Source organism: Colletotrichum phormii, assembly GCF_030913505.1.
Source record: "Colletotrichum phormii strain CBS 102054 chromosome Unknown BDP81scaffold_2, whole genome shotgun sequence".
NCBI lineage: Eukaryota > Fungi > Ascomycota > Sordariomycetes > Glomerellales > Glomerellaceae > Colletotrichum > Colletotrichum phormii.
The window spans coordinates 133,386-153,107 of record NW_026851444.1 but is presented as its reverse complement, the minus strand read 5'-3'; the positions used below and the strand labels follow the sequence as shown (position 1 = coordinate 153,107).

The 19,722-nt window shown below is 53.3% G+C and overlaps 6 protein-coding genes across 6 annotated transcripts; 3 read left to right on the top strand and 3 right to left on the bottom strand.

Moving 5' to 3' along the window:
• Window positions 1-409: 409 nt before the first annotated feature.
• BDP81DRAFT_445050 (uncharacterized protein) lies at window positions 410-3,791 on the top strand (the record flags this gene model as incomplete). The annotated part of the gene is made up of 2 exons (XM_060591903.1): window positions 410-645; window positions 719-3,791. 2 exons carry the CDS (start codon window positions 410-412, stop codon window positions 3,789-3,791), a joined length of 3,309 nt encoding a protein of 1,102 aa, XP_060450183.1.
• A 754-nt stretch (window positions 3,792-4,545) lies between these two features.
• BDP81DRAFT_445049 (peptidase M24, structural domain-containing protein) lies at window positions 4,546-6,358 on the top strand (the record flags this gene model as incomplete). The annotated part of the gene is made up of 6 exons (XM_060591902.1): window positions 4,546-4,588; window positions 4,667-5,502; window positions 5,580-5,843; window positions 5,907-6,071; window positions 6,151-6,237; window positions 6,296-6,358. 6 exons carry the CDS (start codon window positions 4,546-4,548, stop codon window positions 6,356-6,358), a joined length of 1,458 nt encoding a protein of 485 aa, XP_060450182.1.
• Window positions 6,359-9,367: 3,009 nt separating this feature from the next.
• Window positions 9,368-11,605, bottom strand: BDP81DRAFT_477847 (pfs domain-containing protein; the record flags this gene model as incomplete). Its single annotated transcript, XM_060594834.1, has 4 exons — window positions 9,368-9,378; window positions 9,444-10,302; window positions 10,367-10,695; window positions 10,908-11,605. Coding segments are annotated over 4 exons (1,896 nt in total), but the record flags the coding sequence as incomplete, so codon positions are not given.
• A 981-nt stretch (window positions 11,606-12,586) lies between these two features.
• BDP81DRAFT_78573 (uncharacterized protein) lies at window positions 12,587-13,485 on the bottom strand. Its single transcript, XM_060596273.1, has 2 exons — window positions 13,029-13,485; window positions 12,587-12,959 (listed from the first exon to the last, which is right to left on the bottom strand). The coding sequence occupies exons 1-2, from the start codon at window positions 13,407-13,409 to the stop codon at window positions 12,687-12,689; spliced, it is 654 nt and encodes a 217-aa protein (XP_060450180.1). The 5' UTR covers window positions 13,410-13,485; the 3' UTR covers window positions 12,587-12,686.
• Window positions 13,486-13,533: 48 nt separating this feature from the next.
• BDP81DRAFT_467775 (uncharacterized protein) lies at window positions 13,534-15,312 on the bottom strand. The gene is made up of 2 exons (XM_060594468.1): window positions 13,736-15,312; window positions 13,534-13,689 (listed from the first exon to the last, which is right to left on the bottom strand). The coding sequence occupies exon 1, from the start codon at window positions 15,141-15,143 to the stop codon at window positions 13,875-13,877; it is 1,269 nt and encodes a 422-aa protein (XP_060450179.1). The 5' UTR covers window positions 15,144-15,312; the 3' UTR covers window positions 13,534-13,689; window positions 13,736-13,874.
• Window positions 15,313-17,454: 2,142 nt separating this feature from the next.
• BDP81DRAFT_457130 (Cut8 six-helix bundle-domain-containing protein) lies at window positions 17,455-18,504 on the top strand (the record flags this gene model as incomplete). Its single annotated transcript, XM_060593249.1, has 2 exons — window positions 17,455-17,533; window positions 17,660-18,504. The coding sequence occupies 2 exons, from the start codon at window positions 17,455-17,457 to the stop codon at window positions 18,502-18,504; spliced, it is 924 nt and encodes a 307-aa protein (XP_060450178.1).
• Between the last annotated feature and the right edge of the window lie 1,218 nt (window positions 18,505-19,722).

Sequence of the window (19,722 nt, the reverse complement as noted above, 5' to 3'; positions counted from 1 at the left end):
TCTCTCACGCTTCCACCTCTTTTCTCCTCCTCCACCTCATCCGCTGCCGCTGTCATTCATTCCTCGGCTGAAGCGTTGATTCACGTTTGACTACGTCCTCGCTTTCCTTTCCTTCTCGTTATCCGTCATCCAGATCTTCATCTTTTGTTCATCGTGTTGCTCCCGGTGCGCTCCACCGTCACATCTGCTTTCCTCGACCTCGATTGTTTTGATACCCGTCTCCAAAGGCCCCTCGACTCCCATGTAAATAGCTTCCAGAAAAGCTATTCTCTCTCGCTTCTGTGGCTCATCGATAGCCCTGATTCACTGCCTTTCTCTCGACTTGACATCATTACAGCGGATTTGAACTTGCAAACAAACCACTTCTTACAACAGCGCAGCAAACAGCAACCGCCAAAACACCGCAGCCATGGCGGCACCCAAATCCAAAGCTCACCCCCTCAATGGGATGCACACGGCCGGAATCTTCGCCGACCCCACCGTCGACGGTCCCTTGATTGGAACTCTAGTCGCTATTGTCGACCGCGCAAAGAACTTGCCCAACCGCAAGACCATTGGAAAGCAAGACCCCTACTGCGCCGCCCGTCTCGGCAAGGAAGCAAAGAGGACCACAACAGATATTCGAGGAGGCCAGACCCCCAGATGGTAACCACATTTGCCTTGTCTCCCATACTCCGTTCTTTTAACAAGTGACCACCTACTAACGTTGCCTTCTTAGGGATCAAGAGCTTCGTTTCGCCGTCCACGACTCACCAGACTACTACCAGCTCAAGGTGTCCGTATTTCACGACGACAAGAAGACGGATCTCATCGGAGAGACATGGATTGACCTCAGAGACATCATCGTACCGGGTGGAGGCCAGAATGACATCTGGCGCAATCTGGCGTTCAAGGGCAAGTACGCCGGCGAGGTGCGCATGGAGATTACATACTACGACCAACGGCCGAAACCCGAGAAGCCTGTCGCGAAGCCCAGGCCAGTCGACGCAGAGCCGACCGACAACTATGGCGGTACCATTCCCCGAAAGCAGATCAAGCGACGACCGCTGCCATCCGATCCCTTCACGGGCGAAGCTCCCGCCGGCCCAGCCCCGGATTTAGCACCAACCCCGCCTCGAGCCGGAGGTCCCAGAGGACCCAAAGAAATGAATGTTCCTTCGCCAACAGCTTCAGAGCTCAGTCTCTCGGGGTCGCGGCCAATGCCCAAGGGCCCCAAACAGCAACAGCCTCCTCAGATACCTACGCAATCGCCTTTGCAAGCTATTGAGTACAACACCAGCCCTGCTCCAGACGCTTGGTCTAGCCAACAAGACTTGCATGCGCAATCACCCCAAGCTGCCTTGCCGCCTGCGGAAGTTACACCACAGCACACGCCAAGACATGAGCGCTACGACAGCCCTAGCTCCCACCATGACGAGAGAGACTACAGCCCGAGATACTCATCCCAGGAAATCGTCAACCAGGCTCACTACCGTCAGGGCTCCGAGCCGCCGCGCGATATGCTCTACTTGGAAGATCAGCGCCATGCTTCGCCTGCTGAGGATGATCGCCCACCACCTCCTCCCGCTCACAGGAGCCGGCACAACAGCGGGAACTCGCAAGACATGGTCGTGAGGGGGGCCTACGACACGCCTCCCAAGCCAGCTAATGCTATGAGGCAGGATGTCCTCAGAAATGAGGCCCATCGGGCGTCCGTTTCTACGGCAGCCTACCCTGGAAGACCTACGTACCGTGGCTTCGATTCCGCACCTGCGGTCACAAACGCGCTGCCGGCTCCCGAAGAGCGTCATCACGAAGCAACGCCGCCGAGACATCACTCGTATGATGCCCACGCAGAGTATAGATCTATGCAACCGACAGTCGAAGATGTGCCGGAATCGCCCAACACCGCCGCGAGTAATGCTCAACGCAGGATTTCTCGTGCACCCCAATACGATGAGCCAAGTTACCGCCAGGAGCAGATCCAGCCGCCACCGCAACAACAGCATCATCAGTCAACGGAGATGACTCGGCGCCGAAACTCCCACACGCCGCAGTATGACGAAATGGGATATGATCAGGGATACGATCAGGTTCCCAGTCCGGCGCCGTTGAACATTAGCGGAAGGGGAAGCGCGAGCTCGTCTCGCCAGCGCGGCCACTCACCGCAGCCGAGCTATGGCCGAGGGGACGAGATGGGACAAGGTGGACGCTACAGCACCTCCCCACGACCCGAGTTTCAGCCGAGAGGTGACGAATTGGTATTCGCAGGAAGAGGCGCCGTTTCTCCTGGCCACTATAGCACATCGCCGCAGCCAGACTACCAGCAAGATTATCAACCAAGAGGCGACGAGCTGGTTCTGGCTGGCAGGGGCAATGTTTCTCCCGGCCACTACAGTACTTCACCGCAGCCCTATCGGGGTGACGAGATGGTTCGCCATCAACAAGCCTCCCCTATCGCTTCGCGTGACTTCGCCCCAAGTCCCATGGACGGATCGTCTTACCACTCGCATTCACGAAGCCAGAACCATTACACCTCGCAGAGGTCCGAATTGGCAGGAACGCAAGTCACAGCTCACGGCATGCCCGCCGTGCCATCTTCTTTAGTGCCAGGCGTCGATCACAGTGTCTCTCAGGATATCTCAGAACGCATCTATGAGGAGAGACGTCAACAACAACGGCGCTACACCGATCAGAGCATGACGACCCCTACCCGCGGAAGACAACACAGTGAGCCAGTCGGTTACGACGGAAGCTACTCGAATCAATCGTATGTCCCACCAGGATACAACCATCGCTCTTCTGTGGCGTACGGTGCTCCCCAGCCTGACATGAACCGGGGACGGGGTGTATCGCCCAATCCTATGAGAGGTCGGGGTGCGTCTCCTAACCCGATGATGGCAAGAGGCGTGTCGCCAAACCCCCACGGCACCAGGAGGGGCGTATCGCCCAATCCTATGAACATGTCAATGGATAGAAGAGGAGCTTCGCCTCAGCCGCCGCCACAGCACATGAGGTCGCGGGGACCTTCTCCCAACCCTCATCACACGATCAAGCGGAAGTCTGTTAGTCCCGCGCCGCCTCCGTCTGATCATCGGAGACTGTCCGGCATCCCTTTTGGGCCAGATTCGTACGATGCTCTCAATCCGTCGCTTTCGGCTACCGGTAGCAACGTCTCACGGCCGGACCCCGATGAGAAGATCATCACTCACGATGGACGTGAGATTGACCCTTCAGATCACCTGCCTATGGACACATGGGCGCCGGAACCCGAGCCCAAGGGGCCCAAAAACCCAGCCACGGCTTCTGTCCGCTCACGAGCGTCACCGGCCGCCACTCAGGCAATGCCCCCGACTGGCCGCCGGCAATTGCGGATTGCAGGTCGGCCTCAATCTCAAGCATCCCCGGTCACATACGGTTCTGATCCGTACCACGTCCCGGGTACACCGCCGAGTGGAAGTCGGAATCGCTTGCAGAAGAAGACACAACGCATGTCTGCTATGCCTTCGACATCGCCGGCGGGTTCTAGCCCTCTGGCCCCTATCTCGTCACACAACTACCAAGACCACGGTAGCGACTTTACGCCACCGCGTCTTCCCAGGGCAAGCACATGGGACTACCCCAGTGAGAACCATGCACCGCAGTATGGTAACTCTCCTGGAGGTGGATATGGTGGCGCGCCCCCGATCCCAGCCAAGGTTCCTTTGCCCATCATGAGCGGCGCGAATGGCGACAATGAGTGGGCTTTGATGCAGGAAATGAGCCGCATCGACATAGGCGCCGGTCGCTCCAGGCGTCATCGTCACTACTAGGCGAAGCTGACACGGCGTACGAATGACTAGGTGATGTTTATACGGAGTCTGTGTAATTGTACTATATAATGGTAACGGGTTACGCTTTGAGAGTGGAATGGTTTCTTTTCAATGAATTGGGCAACACGGCTTGGGCTACGGGGTCGGACATGATGGGTTTTGATAATGCTGTGGACAGCCGGAATTCCATTTCTTCATATCCAACATTTGCCGCCTCCATCGATTGGTCTGTGATCATATGAGGTAAGACCTCGGTAGGACAGCGTTACCTTCAATGACTTAAGCCCTCGATTGAAAAGACGAACGAGGGGCCGATGGAAGTTATACTCATTTTCTTAACCGAAACCCGGCCATCGAGAATGGTCATTTACCATTGAAGGGTGATTTTAGCGACAACCGTGTTTGGGGAAGGCCGATCCGTGGCTGTCTCGGGAAATGGTGCCCACGTCGTTTAGTCTTGTCATCCCGTTCGGCTTCACCTTCTCACCTTGTGAGAAATCTCACGCCACACTCCTGTTCATGTTGGGGTGGATAAAACTCCGTCCGACGCCCTTCGCTTGACGAGCGTCAAGGAAATTTCCACCGCTCAACGAATCTTGCAGCAATAAAAGAGCTCTTGCGCTTGAACCCCTCATCCCCCCTCTCCCGATCTCATTTCTCACTGACTTACACCACCACCACCACCACCAATTTTGACGACTGAAGCAGACCTCGACTCACCCACGCATTCGCGACTCGTAGACTTCATGTCGGAATGGGTTCCAAGACACCCGAAGATCAGATTCCCGGAGGCAATGGTAATTTATCCAAAGACTGTTTTTTTTTCTTTCCGGTCTTCATTTAACTACCGGTGATTGCTAATTGATGTCGTTCAGGCGGGTCCACTTCGTCCGGCATTTCCTCGGGCGGAGAGCCGCGCGGCGTGCACCTCTCCCGCGACGGGGACGGCAGCCTCGGCGACGGAGGCGATGACGACGGCGACGATGACGAAGATGAAGTTGTCGCTGGCTCCGGATCGCTGAAAAAAGCAGCAGACAATGACAATGATGACAACGACAATGGACCCAAGAAGAAGAAGAAGCGAAAGCCTAGAAAGAAGAAGAAGGTTTCTGCCGCGGCGACTGCTACGAAGCAATCTGACCCTCCGAGGGTGCCGCTGAGCGAGCTTTTTCCTTCGGGCTCGTACCCAGCTGGTGAGGCGCAGGCTTACACCAAGGCCCGGGATACGGATGCGGATACTGGCGTCAATACTGCGCGCACGACGGCCGCGGAGGTGCGATACCAAGCTCGCCCTCACCTCGAGGATCCGAGCCTTCTGAACGACTACCGTAAAGCCGCCGAAGCTCATCGACAGGTTCGGCAGTGGGTTCAGGAGACGGTGAAGCCCGGCAAGCAGACCCTCCTCGAGATCGCTACGGGGATCGAGGACGGGGTGCGGAGTTTGCTGGGGAACCAGGGGTTGGTGGCGGGTGATGCGTTGAAGGCTGGGATGGGGTTTCCTACGGGCCTTTGTCTTAACCATGAGGTTGCGCATCATACGCCGAACCCGGGGCAGAAGGATGTGGTGTTGAAGTATGAGGATGTGATGAAGGTTGATTTTGGGGTGCATGTGAATGGGTGGATTGTGGATAGCGCGTTTACGATGAGTTTTGATCCGGTTTGGGATAGTTTGTTGGCTGGGGTTCGGGATGCTACGGAGAGTGGGATAAAGGTCAGTATTTCTCCTCTGTTACTCCCGCTTACCTTCTTGTCGGGCGAGGAAAGAAAGCTGATGTGTGAGTGTTACAGACTGCCGGAATCGACGTCCGCATCTGCGACGTCAGCGCCGCGATCCAAGAGACGATGGAGAGCTACGAGGTTGAGGTCGGTGGCAAGATGTACCCCGTCAAGCCGGTGCGGAATATCTGCGCGCATGATATTGCGCGGTACCAGATCCATGCGGGCAAGTCGATTCCGTTTATCAAGAACAATGATCAGACCAAGATGGAGGAGGGGGAGATCTTTGCGATTGAGACGTTTGGGACGACGGGGCGGGGGAAGTTGTATGATGATGTGAGTTTCCCCCCTTTCCTGGAGATTGTACTTTGGTTATGTGTGACTACTAAAGGGAAATAGGTCGGTATCTATGGATATAAGCTAGACTACGATGCCCCTGCTCAGGTCAAGTTGCCTTTTGCCTCTGCAAATCGTCTGTATAAGACGATCAAGGAGCAGTTCGGAAGCATCGTCTTTTGCCGTCGGTACCTTGACCGTCTTGGTTTGGACCGGTACTTGGCTGGTGTAAGTTTCTATCAAGTCAAATTGAGGTTGTGGTCCTGAGAGAGAAGATAGTTTACTGACGCCTCGGTTCCTTTTACAGCTTAAATATCTGGAATCTCATGGCATCCTTGAGTCGTATGCACCTCTTGCGGATATCAAGGGATCTCAGTCCGCGCAGTTTGAGCATGTAAGTTACAAATCCTCGACATGAGGCCACGATGAGAAGTGATTGAGGAGACTAACAGACGCAGACCATTTTACTGCGCGAGAACAACAAGGAGATCATTAGTCGAGGGAGCGACTATTGATAGAGTGTAGGGGGAAGAGGAACCTACAGATTTTCTCGGGCCATAAAATGATTGGATGTCTCAACACGCCATGGGAAATCGGGATGGCCTCAACGCCACCTACCTAGTTTGACGTGTTTCAATTCTGCTGGGAGGCAGTCTCAACACTTCCTCGCGTATACTCTAAATTGCGTTCAACACGCTCCAGTCACTCTTCTTTTCGCTGAGTTACTCACTGTTAAGAGCCCAGCCCTCTTGTGGCCACGTAGGGGTGATTTCTGTAGATAGAATCTAAGCTGACGAGAAGAGATTTACAAGCGGAGCTTCCGCGGAGGTGGAGCGTAGGCGTAATGGAGCCCGCGCGGTCAATCGTGGCAGAATATCCGGGCGCTGGCCCGGATCCATTAATCGGGTCCAGCCCGTAACACTCGCCTTGAGTCAAAAATGCTCTTGATGCTTTCAATTTGAACATGGCGTCGTCGTTACACAGCTGCATCCTCTTGCGATTGGACTTTCATGTAATATATATATATATAGATTTATACGGATCCCTCAAGTTGAGAGGAGAGAGACGCGGGTTATAGCTTCCAAGCTTACCCGACCACGAGTCAGATTTTGAAAGGAACCAAGTCGGCTTTTGTAACTCAAAGCCATAGGATTAAAAAACCTACTCCGAACTCCTGGCTTCCATACCTTGCCTTGACTACTAAGGTGTGTTCCCCATACGGAAATGAGTTCAACCTCCGCTCTAGCCCCCGCTCCATTTCCTCCTTCCGCTTCAACTTCTGCTCTCGCTCCAGCTCCAGCTCTAGCTCCAGATCCTGTATCAGCTTTCCTCCTGCGGCCACTCCAAAAGCCGCTTCTCCCGCTCCCGCTTCTCCCGCTCCCGCTTCCGCTTCCGCTTCCGCTTCCGCTGCTGCTTCCGGAACCGCCCTCGTGCCCACTCCCGCAACTTCTCCCGCAGTAGCTCCTGCCCCTGCTCTGGAGACCACTCTGGAGACTGCTTCTTCCTCGCACCGTTGGCCAGAAGCAGCTCTACAACACGACGATGCCCGCCCTCTTTTGCGGCATCGATAGGAAGCACACCTGAGTTGCCCCCTGAATTGGCATCTGCACCATGCTGAAGAAGAAACGTGACAGCCCACATCTGTTTTTCGGGCATCCCCGACACCATATTTGCCCAGTAGTTCAGCTGCCAACCTGAACACAAGAAGTAGAGAAAGTTGTAACCGTCAGCGAATGATGCGTTTACATCTGCTCCATTATCAAGCAGTTTCCTCGCAATATTGGCATTTTTACTTAGCACTGCCATTGTGAAAGGGACTAGAAGAAACTTTGCCCGTAAATCCAGGTTTTGAGGAATCGCGCATCTCTCAAGAATCATGCTGACAGAATCGTAGTGGCCAATCTGGGATGCGCTTACCAGACTTCTGTGCACGATTTCTACAACAATCTCTTCTAGAGGAAATAGTCGCATTGTCCTGACGGGCATTCCGTGCGTGGATACAGCATAGAGGGGGTTGAATCTCGTGGTCATACCCGTTGTGATATGCGCCTCGGTTGATGAGCAGTTCGAAGACGCTTTGATGGCCATTTTCTGCCGCGAGAAACAGTGCAGTCCTGCGCCTATTTTCTTCTATAGTAAAGTGTGCACCTTTGTCTATGAGGTCCCGAACGATCTTGTACTGCCCTTGCTTGGAAGCCGGAAGAAGTGCGTTGCTGCAAAACTCAACTGAGTCCTCAGCTGATATCTTCCTAAGTATGGTATGCCATTGATACTGGGAAGGCGAGATTCGGCGGCCAACTACAGGGCACGTTGTGTGACTTTGGTACCTTTGTTGAGTAGTACCTTAACAACACCCTCATGGCCAGCGCGCACGGCACAGACTAGGACGTCATCGCCATCATGGGCTAGACTTGGGTCGGCTCCCGCTTCTAGAAGGACCTCGACAACATCTCCGTGGCCTGCTGATCCCGCAGCCACAAGAGCATTACCATATTCACCACCCTGTGCGTTTACATTTGCTCCCTTGCTGAGAAGAAGCTGCACGATATCTCGGTGACCACGGTATGAAGCGGCTTGGAGAGCGTTGCCATGTACACCATCAAGGGCGTTGACATCCGTGGTATCCATCGCCAACACTTCCTTGACAGCACTCAGTAGACCTTGAAGTGCGACGAAATATAGAAGAGGAGGATTTTTGCCCTTGAGCATTGTCATGAAGACGCTTCCAGCAAGTTTACAGATCATTTCTCGACCTGTTTCTAATTCAGAGTAACTGTAAGCATCTGATCCCCAAGGGATCTCTTTACTAAATCGTTGGCTTTTGCTTCGTCGTGCTGCCCTGCAACAGTGTTGGTCTTCATTTTCGATAAGAAAATCGAAGTTGATAAGCCAATAGCAAGACACGTAACAATCCTCGTGATAAATGGACTCCTGTATAAGCTTGTGGACGTATTTGCAATCGGCTCGGGCTGCATACTGGGTCCACCATCTTGCAGCGTGCGGCGCTAATGGGTAAGATTGTTTTCGTTGGAAGTTAATGTCTAACAAGTATGCGAGACATGTTTCTGCCATTGATGCTTTGGCGAAGCGCTCTGCAAAAGCGTCGAAAATGTCCTGGTGTAGATGGCTGGAAAGAAGATATTCTTTTACTGAAAAAAGCGCGAGCTGAAGGACTTTCACTGAGCCTGTGTTGACATCGTTCGTTTGAATGACGGACACAACTAGACTGGGACAGTAAGTTGAGATGTGTTCCTCTTCTGGCCTTAATAAGGGATTGAATCTCAGGTGGGGTTGTTTGGCTCTCGGCGAGACTGTGACAATGTCGATTGCTTCCTCCAGGAGCAGTTGCTCTTCTGAATAGAGCAAGAATTGCAGGATTTTCCATGTTTTAGGTCGATGCACGTCGGGAATCCTGCGTAAGATTCTTTCGTATGTTTCGTCCAATGTCGTTGGCAGCGAATCGATAGTTGTTCGAAGCTCTTCATCATTTATACAGAACTGAAGATCAAAAAGTTGACAAGATACCCAGCGAAACCTATGGCACTAATGGTGAGTCTCACAAGCTAATGTAGGATTGGAGCCCTGGATTCTCTCACTTACATTCCATCTGCCTTATTGGTCAGTTCCTCTTCTACCATTCGTCGAGAAGCTCCATCTGCTCGCCACTTTGGCAGGTCGCCCCGTGTTTCGAGTGTTGTTCGAACAAATGCCCGTATGTCGGCATTGACAGATTCGTTTCGTAAAGGAATGTGCATCGGCTTGGGAATACACTCTTTCAAGGCCTGATAGATATCTTCTTCCTTACGGCTTGTTACCAAAACATGAAAATTGATTTCCTCGGACTCCAGGAGAGTTCTGATCCATGGCAGTAGTCCTTTGTTCTTCAGGGCTTGACCGTTTTGACACTCACGTAGTACATCGCGTTCGTCAAGTGCGTCAAGAACAAGCCATATTTCACCCGACTTCTTGGCCATTTCCCTGAATAATGCGCACAAATAAGCAAGGTCGGGCTGTGCCGCATCGGTGTTCCCAGGAATGAAGATTGCGTTTAGGTATCCTTTAGCAGCTTCATTCTGACGACAGAGTTGGACTAAGATAGACCGAAGTGCTCCATCCAGTGACTGCTTTCTTGTGTCCGCAAAAGTGAAGTAGAAGTACAGGCAGTCGACTCCTCTGCTTTGAAGGTCATTGATGATTGTAGAGCTAAGAACCGTCTTACCACATCCAGGACGGCCATATAGCCACAAGGAAGAAGAAGCGGTCGATTTCCACTTGGAATACTCCTTACTGTCGAGAAACCATTGGCCTGTGCCTTCATGATGGTAACCGGCCGCTTCATTGAAATCGTCCGACGCGTCTGGTGGGGCAAGCCAGGAGTGAATTTGGTGAAATCGGACACTATCGTTCAGCTTGAGGACTGCTTGATGCGTGCCTCTTGTGTTCGAGTCAATCTGAGAGACTGGGGTGGAAATTAGAAGCTGAGAACGCATAGAATGGCATCATTGGTACTGTTTGTTACTGACCTATGCCCATAATTCGTTCCACTCCGTCGGCTTGTTCCACACTGGCAGCATTCATAACACCCAGTAATTCTTTTGCGTAGGCAGCCGCAACAATTGCTGCGTAGTTTTGCCACCTATCATTCTTGTGGCTGTCCGCGTAGTCGCAAACTCCTCTTATCACAAGACAGGGAAAATCATTCATCAGACCTGCCGCCTCCATCTCAAAACATAGGCATCCTGTCCCAAGTTGTCGTTGAATCTGGTCTCGGAAGGCGCTGTCCTTAACAACGGTGTTTCCGGAAGCAATGATACCATAATGGATCTCAGGATCGCTTTCAGGTCGATCTTCTCTTTGAGCTCATCTTCGGGATTGCAGTGTACGCAGGCTTCAGTCTTGGTCGTACCCTGAAGTCTTGCTTCTCCGGCCTGGCCAGGCTCGACTGATTAGGCAACCGCTATGTGGCTTTGAAGCCTCCACGGGGAGAGGAAAAGAAATATGATCAGGCCCCAAATCCAGGCCATTGAAAGCCGAAGATGTTGATAAGTTAGCTGAGCGAAGGACACTGGGGCTTCCTTTCTATGAGATCGAGACGCCTGTACTTTGCCTGGTTGTACATGCGGTGATGATGCCGCAAATAGACGATTGTTGCGAGGTCCTTGATGAATAAATGCTGCGTCTTTACCTTGCGGTTCCGCTAACCGTGGAAAGAGGTTGAGCGCATCAGCCAGTAGTTTCGGCAACTGGTTGCCATTGAGTCTCTGGTCGGCCTTCAGCTTCGCCAACCCTTTGAGAAGAACTGCTGGTGGAGAAGCGAGTGAACCGACTCGCTGGAACTCGCCGTTCGCCTTCAATTTCCCCAAATCATACTGTACGACACCTGGAGACCCATCGATAGGTCGACTGACCACAACGTCACCCAGGCGAATATCGACATCATCTTCCAGTCTAGGGATTCCGGCACCGATACCGACCATGAGACCGAATAGAAAGTGTGGGAGCGAGAGAATCATGCTAGTTGCGGTCGTTGCTGCGGATATCAAACCATAGCTTCCATCGGCTAGGGAGGCGATGATCATGTTGTGAGCGCCGATCCGACCCCATGAGTAGCTGTTGGTATCTCGTTGATTTTGGATGAAGTTTTCTGGTTGCTGGTGTCTTTCATCGAGCATAGCAAGCGCGGCTGTGAGTTCTTTGTCCAGAGCAGCGATCCATCCGATGGTGTAGGCCTGGAAGTCAGGAAGTTGTTTCCGGTCTGCCATAGTTTCTTCATTGATGGGACCCAAAGGTCCGAAGTGAAGATGGGCCAGTCCCCGTGGAAAACTTCTACAAACAGCGCAAGTTGCTCATGGGTGGTTGGAGGTGGGTTCGAAGTGGCATTGCCTGAAAAATAGTAAGGCTCACGAGGTTCAGCAGCAGTGGAAACCGAAGATGAGCGGCGCAGCGACAGCCCGACCAGTTACTTTGCGACACCTGGTCTAACAGCCGAGTCTGTCATCAGTGACCTGCATAATCCCATTGACTGTGTGACTGCTTGAACCAATGAGGAAAGACAACGGAGGATTTGCACATTTTGACCGCCAGGTTGAAAGTAGCACAGTCGTCGCGTGCCTTAACTTAACATCTTCGGACGTTACTCCGATGACGGCAGTTATCATGCCCTGCTCTGCTCTGAAGTCTTGCAAACAATCGTGTATTGTTCAAGAACTTATAAGCGAACTTCTATTGATTCTCACTTAGCAAGGTCGTCAAACAGCGTAACCAGACCTATCAAGAGAGCCCCGGCCGTCACAATGAAGCTACCCACCGTCGCCCCAGTCTGAACGCTTGTCTGCAAATCCGCCTCATACTTTAAAACCGCGATGACGGGCCAAGCCACGACGGTGGCAATGCTGATAATCGTCGGCAGCAGAACAACTATCGAAATCAGGGTGGTATCCCATCCGACTACAAACCTCAATCCCTTTGGCGAATCTGCTTGGTTGAGTCGCGGTAGACAGAAGCACGTCGGAGCTCCATTATATCTCTACGAAGATCATGACCAGCCGGTATACTTATTGGAGTTTCATTCTCCACAAGTCTCAAGATCCTTGGGGGGACGTCGAAGGAGGACACTAGTGGCCCCTTGTAGATGCCGTCCGTGATCTATGGAAGCAGGAATGTGGTGTTAGTGAGCCATGTAGAAACTGTCACCGGCCGTATCACAGGTTTCATCTCTCCACTTTCACAAAGCAATCAAACGGACGATGACCAGTGAAAAATATCTTCAGTTTACTTACTTCTACTATCTCAAATCTCACTAGCGCCTTCGGAAGCAGGACCTGGGAGAAACCACCCTCGATTCTAGACAAGCGATAGAAGAAGGAGATGTTTCCACATCTGAAGGTCATCCATACCAGGCTCGTCGGGACCTGGAATCGGGATTCGGACGCAGTCGGACTGTCCGAAGAAGACGGGAATGAAGTTCTCGGGGTGTTTCAATTTCCAGGCTTCGTGATAGTTTTGCGAGAAGCGCCGTCGACGGATGGCGGACAGGCAGTATGTTAGCCAGAAGTACGGCCAAATGGAAGGCCAGAATGAAGATACTTTCGACACCACGACTAGACAAATTGTGGCCTTTTCAGATGAATGAGCCAGAGGTTAGGGAGTGGTTGGGGGAGAGGAACGGGTAGAGGCTGGGCTTACAAAGTAATGACCGACACTGGAAAGCAACGATCCAATAGTGAAAGTACCGCTTCCTAACCCAAGCGCTCTAGAGATCAAGGCAATGACCTGGATAAGTATGATGGAGATAATGACCACACTGAAACTTGACCAGAGAGAGGAGAGGATTATATAATAGACGACAAATGAATTGCAAAATATGAAACAGGCCATGACACGCCAGCTACCGAGAAGTATGGGGAAGTATGGTGCCGGCACAGGCTGTGTGACTCTGTCGACGATGAAGGCATTGATGGTAAAGCCGTGAGGGCGCGTGGGATGTAATTGTCGGTAGAAACGAACAAGATGAATGAGGAACGCATTCCTTCTAGCTAGGCGATCAAAAAGGCTCTCGATATCCATTGCGTTGGTAGCAGTGCTCCAGCAAGTTCGTGTAGTCTGATTTTGATGAAGATTAGGGAAACGGGGAGAAAGACGAGAGGCTGCGATCCTCATCCCTTCCGCGTCTCTTCCCTCGTGGCCACGGAGCTGCGGTTGCTCGTTACAGGGCCGTGACAGGGATAGCATGGATCGTAGAGATCATTCGAGCTGGAGCTGAAGATGGTGGCTGACCGATCTAGTGATCGCCCAATAGAACGTGGTCAACGAAGCCGGCTGTTTTTTCCCCCGGTCTAGATATGAGCTGCAACGAATCAGACCCTGTCTTAATGCGCTTTGAAAGATCATACATTAGGTAGTTGGTCAAGGGGGAGCTCTCTTGCTGGCTAACACTGGCAGGTAAATTTCCCCCAGGGGTTCAGCCGTAGTTGCGATGAATGACATGTACAAAGTGATGCTGCTGAGAAACGACAAGTGTGAATTTGTTCGCTAAAACGTAATCTTGGTACCGGTATGTTTCGCCGCCGCACCCGTCAACCGCGCAACCATGAGATCGTCCTGCGCTTTGAGCTCGCCCGCCGGAGCCTTGGGCTTCTCCGTCTTCGGGGGCCGGGGCGCCCTCGGCATCCTCTCCTCGGTCGCATCCTCGCCGCCCTCCTCGCCATCTCCCCTGGCCTTTTGCTCCTGCCTCTTCGGCGCATCCTTGCCGAACCGCTTCTTGTACCTCGTCTGGTCGTCCTCGGCGAGCTCAATCTTGAGCATGCGACCGAGCAGCTTGTTGACCCACCATTTTCTCAGCTTGAACTTCTTCTCTTCCGTCTTCTTGTCTTCCTCGCCTTCCGCCATCTCGTCGTCACCGTCGTTGTCTTTGGAGGCGACAAAATCGTCTTCCGTCTCAATCTCCTCCTTGATCTTGACGAAGCCCTTGACGGCCCAGCCGGCGGACTCGGGCTCGCGGAACTTGACCCAGCCGTAGCCCTTGCACTTGCCGGTATCCTCAAAGGTGGCGACCTTGACCCAGTCAATCTGCCCGCACTTTTCAAAGTGCTGCCACACGTCGTCGTCGGTCGTCTTGAAGCTCAGGTTGCCAATGAAGATCTTGCTGCTCTTGGGAACCTCCTCCTTGGCCGCAGCCGCACCAGCCCCACCGGCGGCAGCAGTCTCCTCCTCCTTCTTTGGCCGGCCCTCGAACGACTTGGAGTCCTTGATAAGAAGCTTACGACGGCTGAGCTCGGCCTCGGTAAGCGCAATGGCAGCGACCTTGGGCGCGACATCGTTGAAGTCGACGTAGGCGAAACCCTTGTTGGAAGGCTTGTCCTTGCCGGCCTGCTTTGTCGTGGGCATGTGTAATCTCGTGATGGACTCCTCGGTGATCATCTCACCCGAGTTGTCAATGAGCCACTTGCGCAGCTCGTCGGGGGTGACGAAGAAGGGCAGGTTACCGATCCACACGCCGTGCTCGGAGCGGGCGGCGGCCTTGGCCTGGTCCTTCTCCTCCTTCTTCTTGGCTTCCCTCTCGTCATCGCTGTCGAGCTTGACGGGGAGCTTCTTGCCCTTCTTCAGGGCACGCTTGGCGCGCTTGGAGGGGGGTTCGGGGGCCTCGAGGTCGACTTCGATCTCCTCGGCGGCGGCAGTGGATTTGCGCTTCTTGGAGGACTCGGGGGATTGTTTTGGCGCATCTTCGACTTCGGCTTCAGCTTCGGGCTCGGCCTTGGCCTTGGTCTTCTTGGAGCGCTTCTCTGGGTCTGTGGTCGCCATTGTGAAAATTATGTGAGCTCTGCGATCTCGAAGAACTGGTTGCGCTCCAATAACGACGAAGGGGGATTCGAGATGTTACAGGAAACCACCGTGAGAATCTCGCATTGAGACCCTTGGCCGCATGGGCCCAGAAGTTTTTTTTTTGTTCCTGGACCGCAATCGATAAGGCGATAAGATAAGAGAACATGAGCGGAACCCGGTGGGTCCCGACCGATCCACCCCGCCGCCGAGGCCTGCTCACCGAGGTTGACCTGGACGGGCCCAGGTCAGACGGATGTACCCAGACATGTAGCGATACTTGGTGACAGCTTGGGCTGCAGCTAGCTGACTCTGTTTAGCGGTCGAGGAGGTTGGCACTTTGCCCGAAATTTCCGCCCTGCATATTTGGCAGTACCTTCATGTCCTATATGACTAAGAAGCGGATACAGGTGGCCATGATGCAGAAGGGAAAAAGAAGAAGAAGAAGCGGTGACTGAGACTTTTTTCCCGGGCCTCAGATTTGAGTCTCTGGGTCTCTGTTGTCTCTCTCCCTTTGACTGTGGATATGGGCTTGTTTGCAAGTCATCATTTTTCGCCCGGGTCAGTTGTCTTGTTTTGATTCAGAAGAGAGCAGTGCGGCTCAATGTAACCCGACGCAAATGAGGAATAAAGTGCCAACTAAGGACTTGTCGTCAAGGACAATAAGGGGCATCCACTTTGTGGCCGGGGAGTTCCAGGTTCTTTGCCATCAAGGGACGCTGAAGAAGGTTAGAGGGGTTGGAAGGCGTTCATGGATGATGATGCGAATGGGGCCACCCGCGACCCGCTTACCTTACTTTACTTTACCTAAAGTGCCTTTTGCGAGGGTATCCGTAGAGAGTTGAGATGAGCATCTGTCCGTATTGGCTTGTCGACGCCTCTGAACTCTCTCTGACAAGCCAGTTTCTATTGTTGCAGAAGGTTATTATGCTTTGACAGTTCGAATCCACTTGCGAGATACTGATATTACCCTAGAATAAGGTAACTTTACTTCCGGTGAGTGGGTGAGGTAACAAAGTCAGCTGAAAAGGAGGCGGAAGAGAGTGGAGAGTTGTAACTGGTAAGCCAAGGTACCTTACCTTGCGTGCTTGCCTTCAGAGTGAGACTCCCGGCTCAAGAGGGAGAGAGGGAGAGGGAAAAAATGGTCAGAGACAACCCCCCACCAGTGGCAGAGGCGCCAACGCCGCCGGATTGGCGCCCCCCATCATCCAACTCACGTGCGGGCGATTCCCGACGAATGGGATCCGCCAGTCACCCAGACGAAACCGCCCAGTGGCCGCCATCCCGCTGCCCCCCCCGGTCACAACAACTCGCAGAGTGCAGAAGTGACAACCAATGCCGCCTCGGTAAGGTGTGGTCGTGTGCCTCGTCGAGGTACCGTAAGTACTTGTACATGCTTGCCGTTGGTGGATGGTGCCTGCTGTTTCGGCATAGGGCATCCATCGGGCCCTTGACCGCTTCTGTTTAATATTACAGGCGGCTTGCAGCAGGTCGACCCAGTGGTGCTGCACCCTCTTCATCTAGGCTCCTCTCTCTGGTACGGGAACATCTGCAAGCTACTGTGAATGCAGTCGGGTCCAATAAGGTAAGGTAGGTAGCACACCTCTTGGTCTAAACCTGTACCCAGGCCTTTTCGAGCATTTCTCTATACCTCTGTGTCTGTAGGCCTGCAACTCGGCACAGAGAGTGGATAGGTGGGCATCCCATCCAGCCAACGCACGTTGCTTAGCTGGGTTTAGGTGGTTCCAGCGATCCAGTGACCCAGTTGCAGGGCTTGCAGCAGCAAATCCCACGCCGCCATCTGAGCAAGGTCCAGCAGGCCCAAGCCTACCAGGTTAGTCCCCAGCAGCTTAGTACCACTGTAGAGAAGGCGAGAGATGCGGTACAAGCACTGAAAGAGGAAAAGGCCCTTTTTTCCCTTTCCTCCAAGTCCCCTTCGCTTCCTCAGGTGTGCAGCGGGTGCTATCCCTCGCTCCGTTCGCCTCCATCGTCCTTCTTCTCCTTTGCCCAAATCCTCCTGCCGACTGCTCTTCTTTCCCCTCACATTCACCCTCCTCACACAAAGCCCACAACCATCAATCCAAACAAGAACCCGTCTTCCCGTCTTCTTCCCGACACTTACCGCCCGACCGACTCATCTTCAATCAAAGCAGCTCGAGCATCTGGTCGCACCTAGATTGTTGTCGTCGTCGCCGTCGTTGTTGGTCGCAACTGTCGTCGTCAGCCAGAGTCAAAAAGCAGGAAGCCTTCCCGCCCGACTCCGACCCCCCGATCTTTCGGATTCAATCACAACATGAATGTGTTGCTGTCGCCACAACCGCCGCTCTTCCAACATCCCCACGATCCCAACCGTATTTCTCCCTCTCGTTCTTGTGAGTATTTTCCTCATCGCCATTTACTCCCTGGGCTGGCATAGCATGGGGCGAAAGACAGTTCTTGATTTTCTTCTGCACCCGCTACCCGACGACTCGTGCATCCTGACGCTAACCCTTAAACAGTGAGCCCATTTCACAACATGGCCACCAGCCGAAAGCGCAAGGCTGACGAGGACGGCGATGAGATGTCCCTCTCCCCCCGAAGCTCCCCATCCACCTCATCAAGACAACTTCAGCGCCCCTCGAAAAAGGTTCGCTCGAACGAACTGGTCGGCCGCCCACTCACTCTCCCCCGACTGCTGGAGACTCTGGACCCAACCGCATTGCGAACCGTTCTCGAGCGAATCTGCGAGCGTCACCCTGACATCGGCCGGGAGGTCGTCAGCAGCGCCCCTCGCCCGACAGTCGCCGCTGCCCACGGCGTTTTGCAAGAGTACCAGGACAAGATGAAGGTCGCCATTCCGTACGGAGAGACTAGTCCCGACTACACCTATTACCGGGTTAAGGCGCCCCTGACGGCTCTTATCGATGCACTCCTCGACTTCACCCCTCAGTATCTTCCCCCCAACGAGAACCAGACTACCGTCTCCCTGCAATATCTGGACGGAGCCACCAAGATTATCCACGCCCTTCCAGACTGGGAACCCCAACAATATCGTCACCACAAGGAAAACGCATATGACGAAATCGCAAAGGCCTGGGCCCTGGTCATCAACGAGGCGGCTAAGCGCGGGGGCGGTCTGAGCCTGCACACCGGAGGATGGGACCAGACCCTGGCGAAACACCACGAGATCTCGGGCGGACGAATGGGCACGGCGATGAATGCCATGGCGACGAGCGTCAGCTGGATGGCAAATGGGGGCGCCAATGGACAACAGCCCGGAAACCAATCCTCGGATCCGAACTCAATCCTCAACCAGCTCATGTCTGGCACTTACGGCGCACCTGTGCGTGTCGGACCTTGGTAGAAATTCGAGACTGGGGTGACGAAAGAACAAAATCACCCGAACGTCAAATAATAAGCATCGCCGCAACATCGGCCACGGTCGGCGGCACCCACTGAACATATCACGACGACTATAACGACGGCTTCTTTCCTTCATTACTTCATTCAGCATGGGGCGGCAACGGGCATAGACTATTGGGTTCCACGGACAACTTTTCTGTCAGGACCATGAGGGGTTGGGCGGCGTTTTGTCATTTTCCGTTGATTTGATGATATCCCTTTCCTGACGCTAGTTGCGAGTCTTCTTGCGGATGGGAATTGGGGTGTTCTTACTCCCTATTCTCATCCTGCGGTTGACGAGGAAATCGAGTCACGCTCTTCGCATGTAGGTAGTTAGTTTTGGTTTTCTTAGGTTTAAGGGACATCATCCTGGGGACAGCAAGCAATCGATGATCCCACCCACTTGGGAGAGTTCAGTCCACACATCACTTCTAATTATCGCCTTTGATGGAAACGCTGCGTCGGTTGATTGAGGATGAGTGAGAGCGAGAGGTATCCTGTAATGAGAACAAATGAGTTCAGGCTTGAGTCGTGCAGGGCAGATAACGGTTTCACAGCAGTTGGCTACCTCATATTAGTGTAGCATGGAATTTAAGGTATTAGCACGTTGTATCCATGCAAGCGTACGTGTCCTACGAGTCGCTTAGTTTGCGTGCATCCAAGACGGCACATCTGTTTCAACTGCCCACTGAGTCGGTGACATCCGCGATGGCCACATGCGTTCCCCTTTATCAATCGAGAACAAAAACGGCCTGCAGCAGTCTTGCAGGTTGCATGTTTGTGTGTTTGGCGTTGACAAACACCTTGATTCATGAGAGAACTAATTGTAATTTCATGATGAGAAAGTACCGGCAGACATGTATAGGTGTTCGTTCTGATGCAACCCCTCTCCTCTGTGTGTGCCTGATCATCGTCAGCCTTTCACAGATGCCGGGCCCGGGTCAGCCGCAGCGCCCATGATCGTCGCCGTCCTTCCCGGGCTGCCTCTTTCTGCTCTCTGCTGACTATGAGCGAGCCCGGCAAGGCTTCTGGTTTACATGTTGAGATTGCTCATTTTCTTTCCCCTGTTCGTGCGCTTTGGTCATGTTACACCAAAGCACTCCCACCACTCCGTCCCCTCACTCGCTCCGATGTTTCTCGTGGCCTGTCCCTGTTCAGCTTCTTTTTTCCCCTTGAGTGT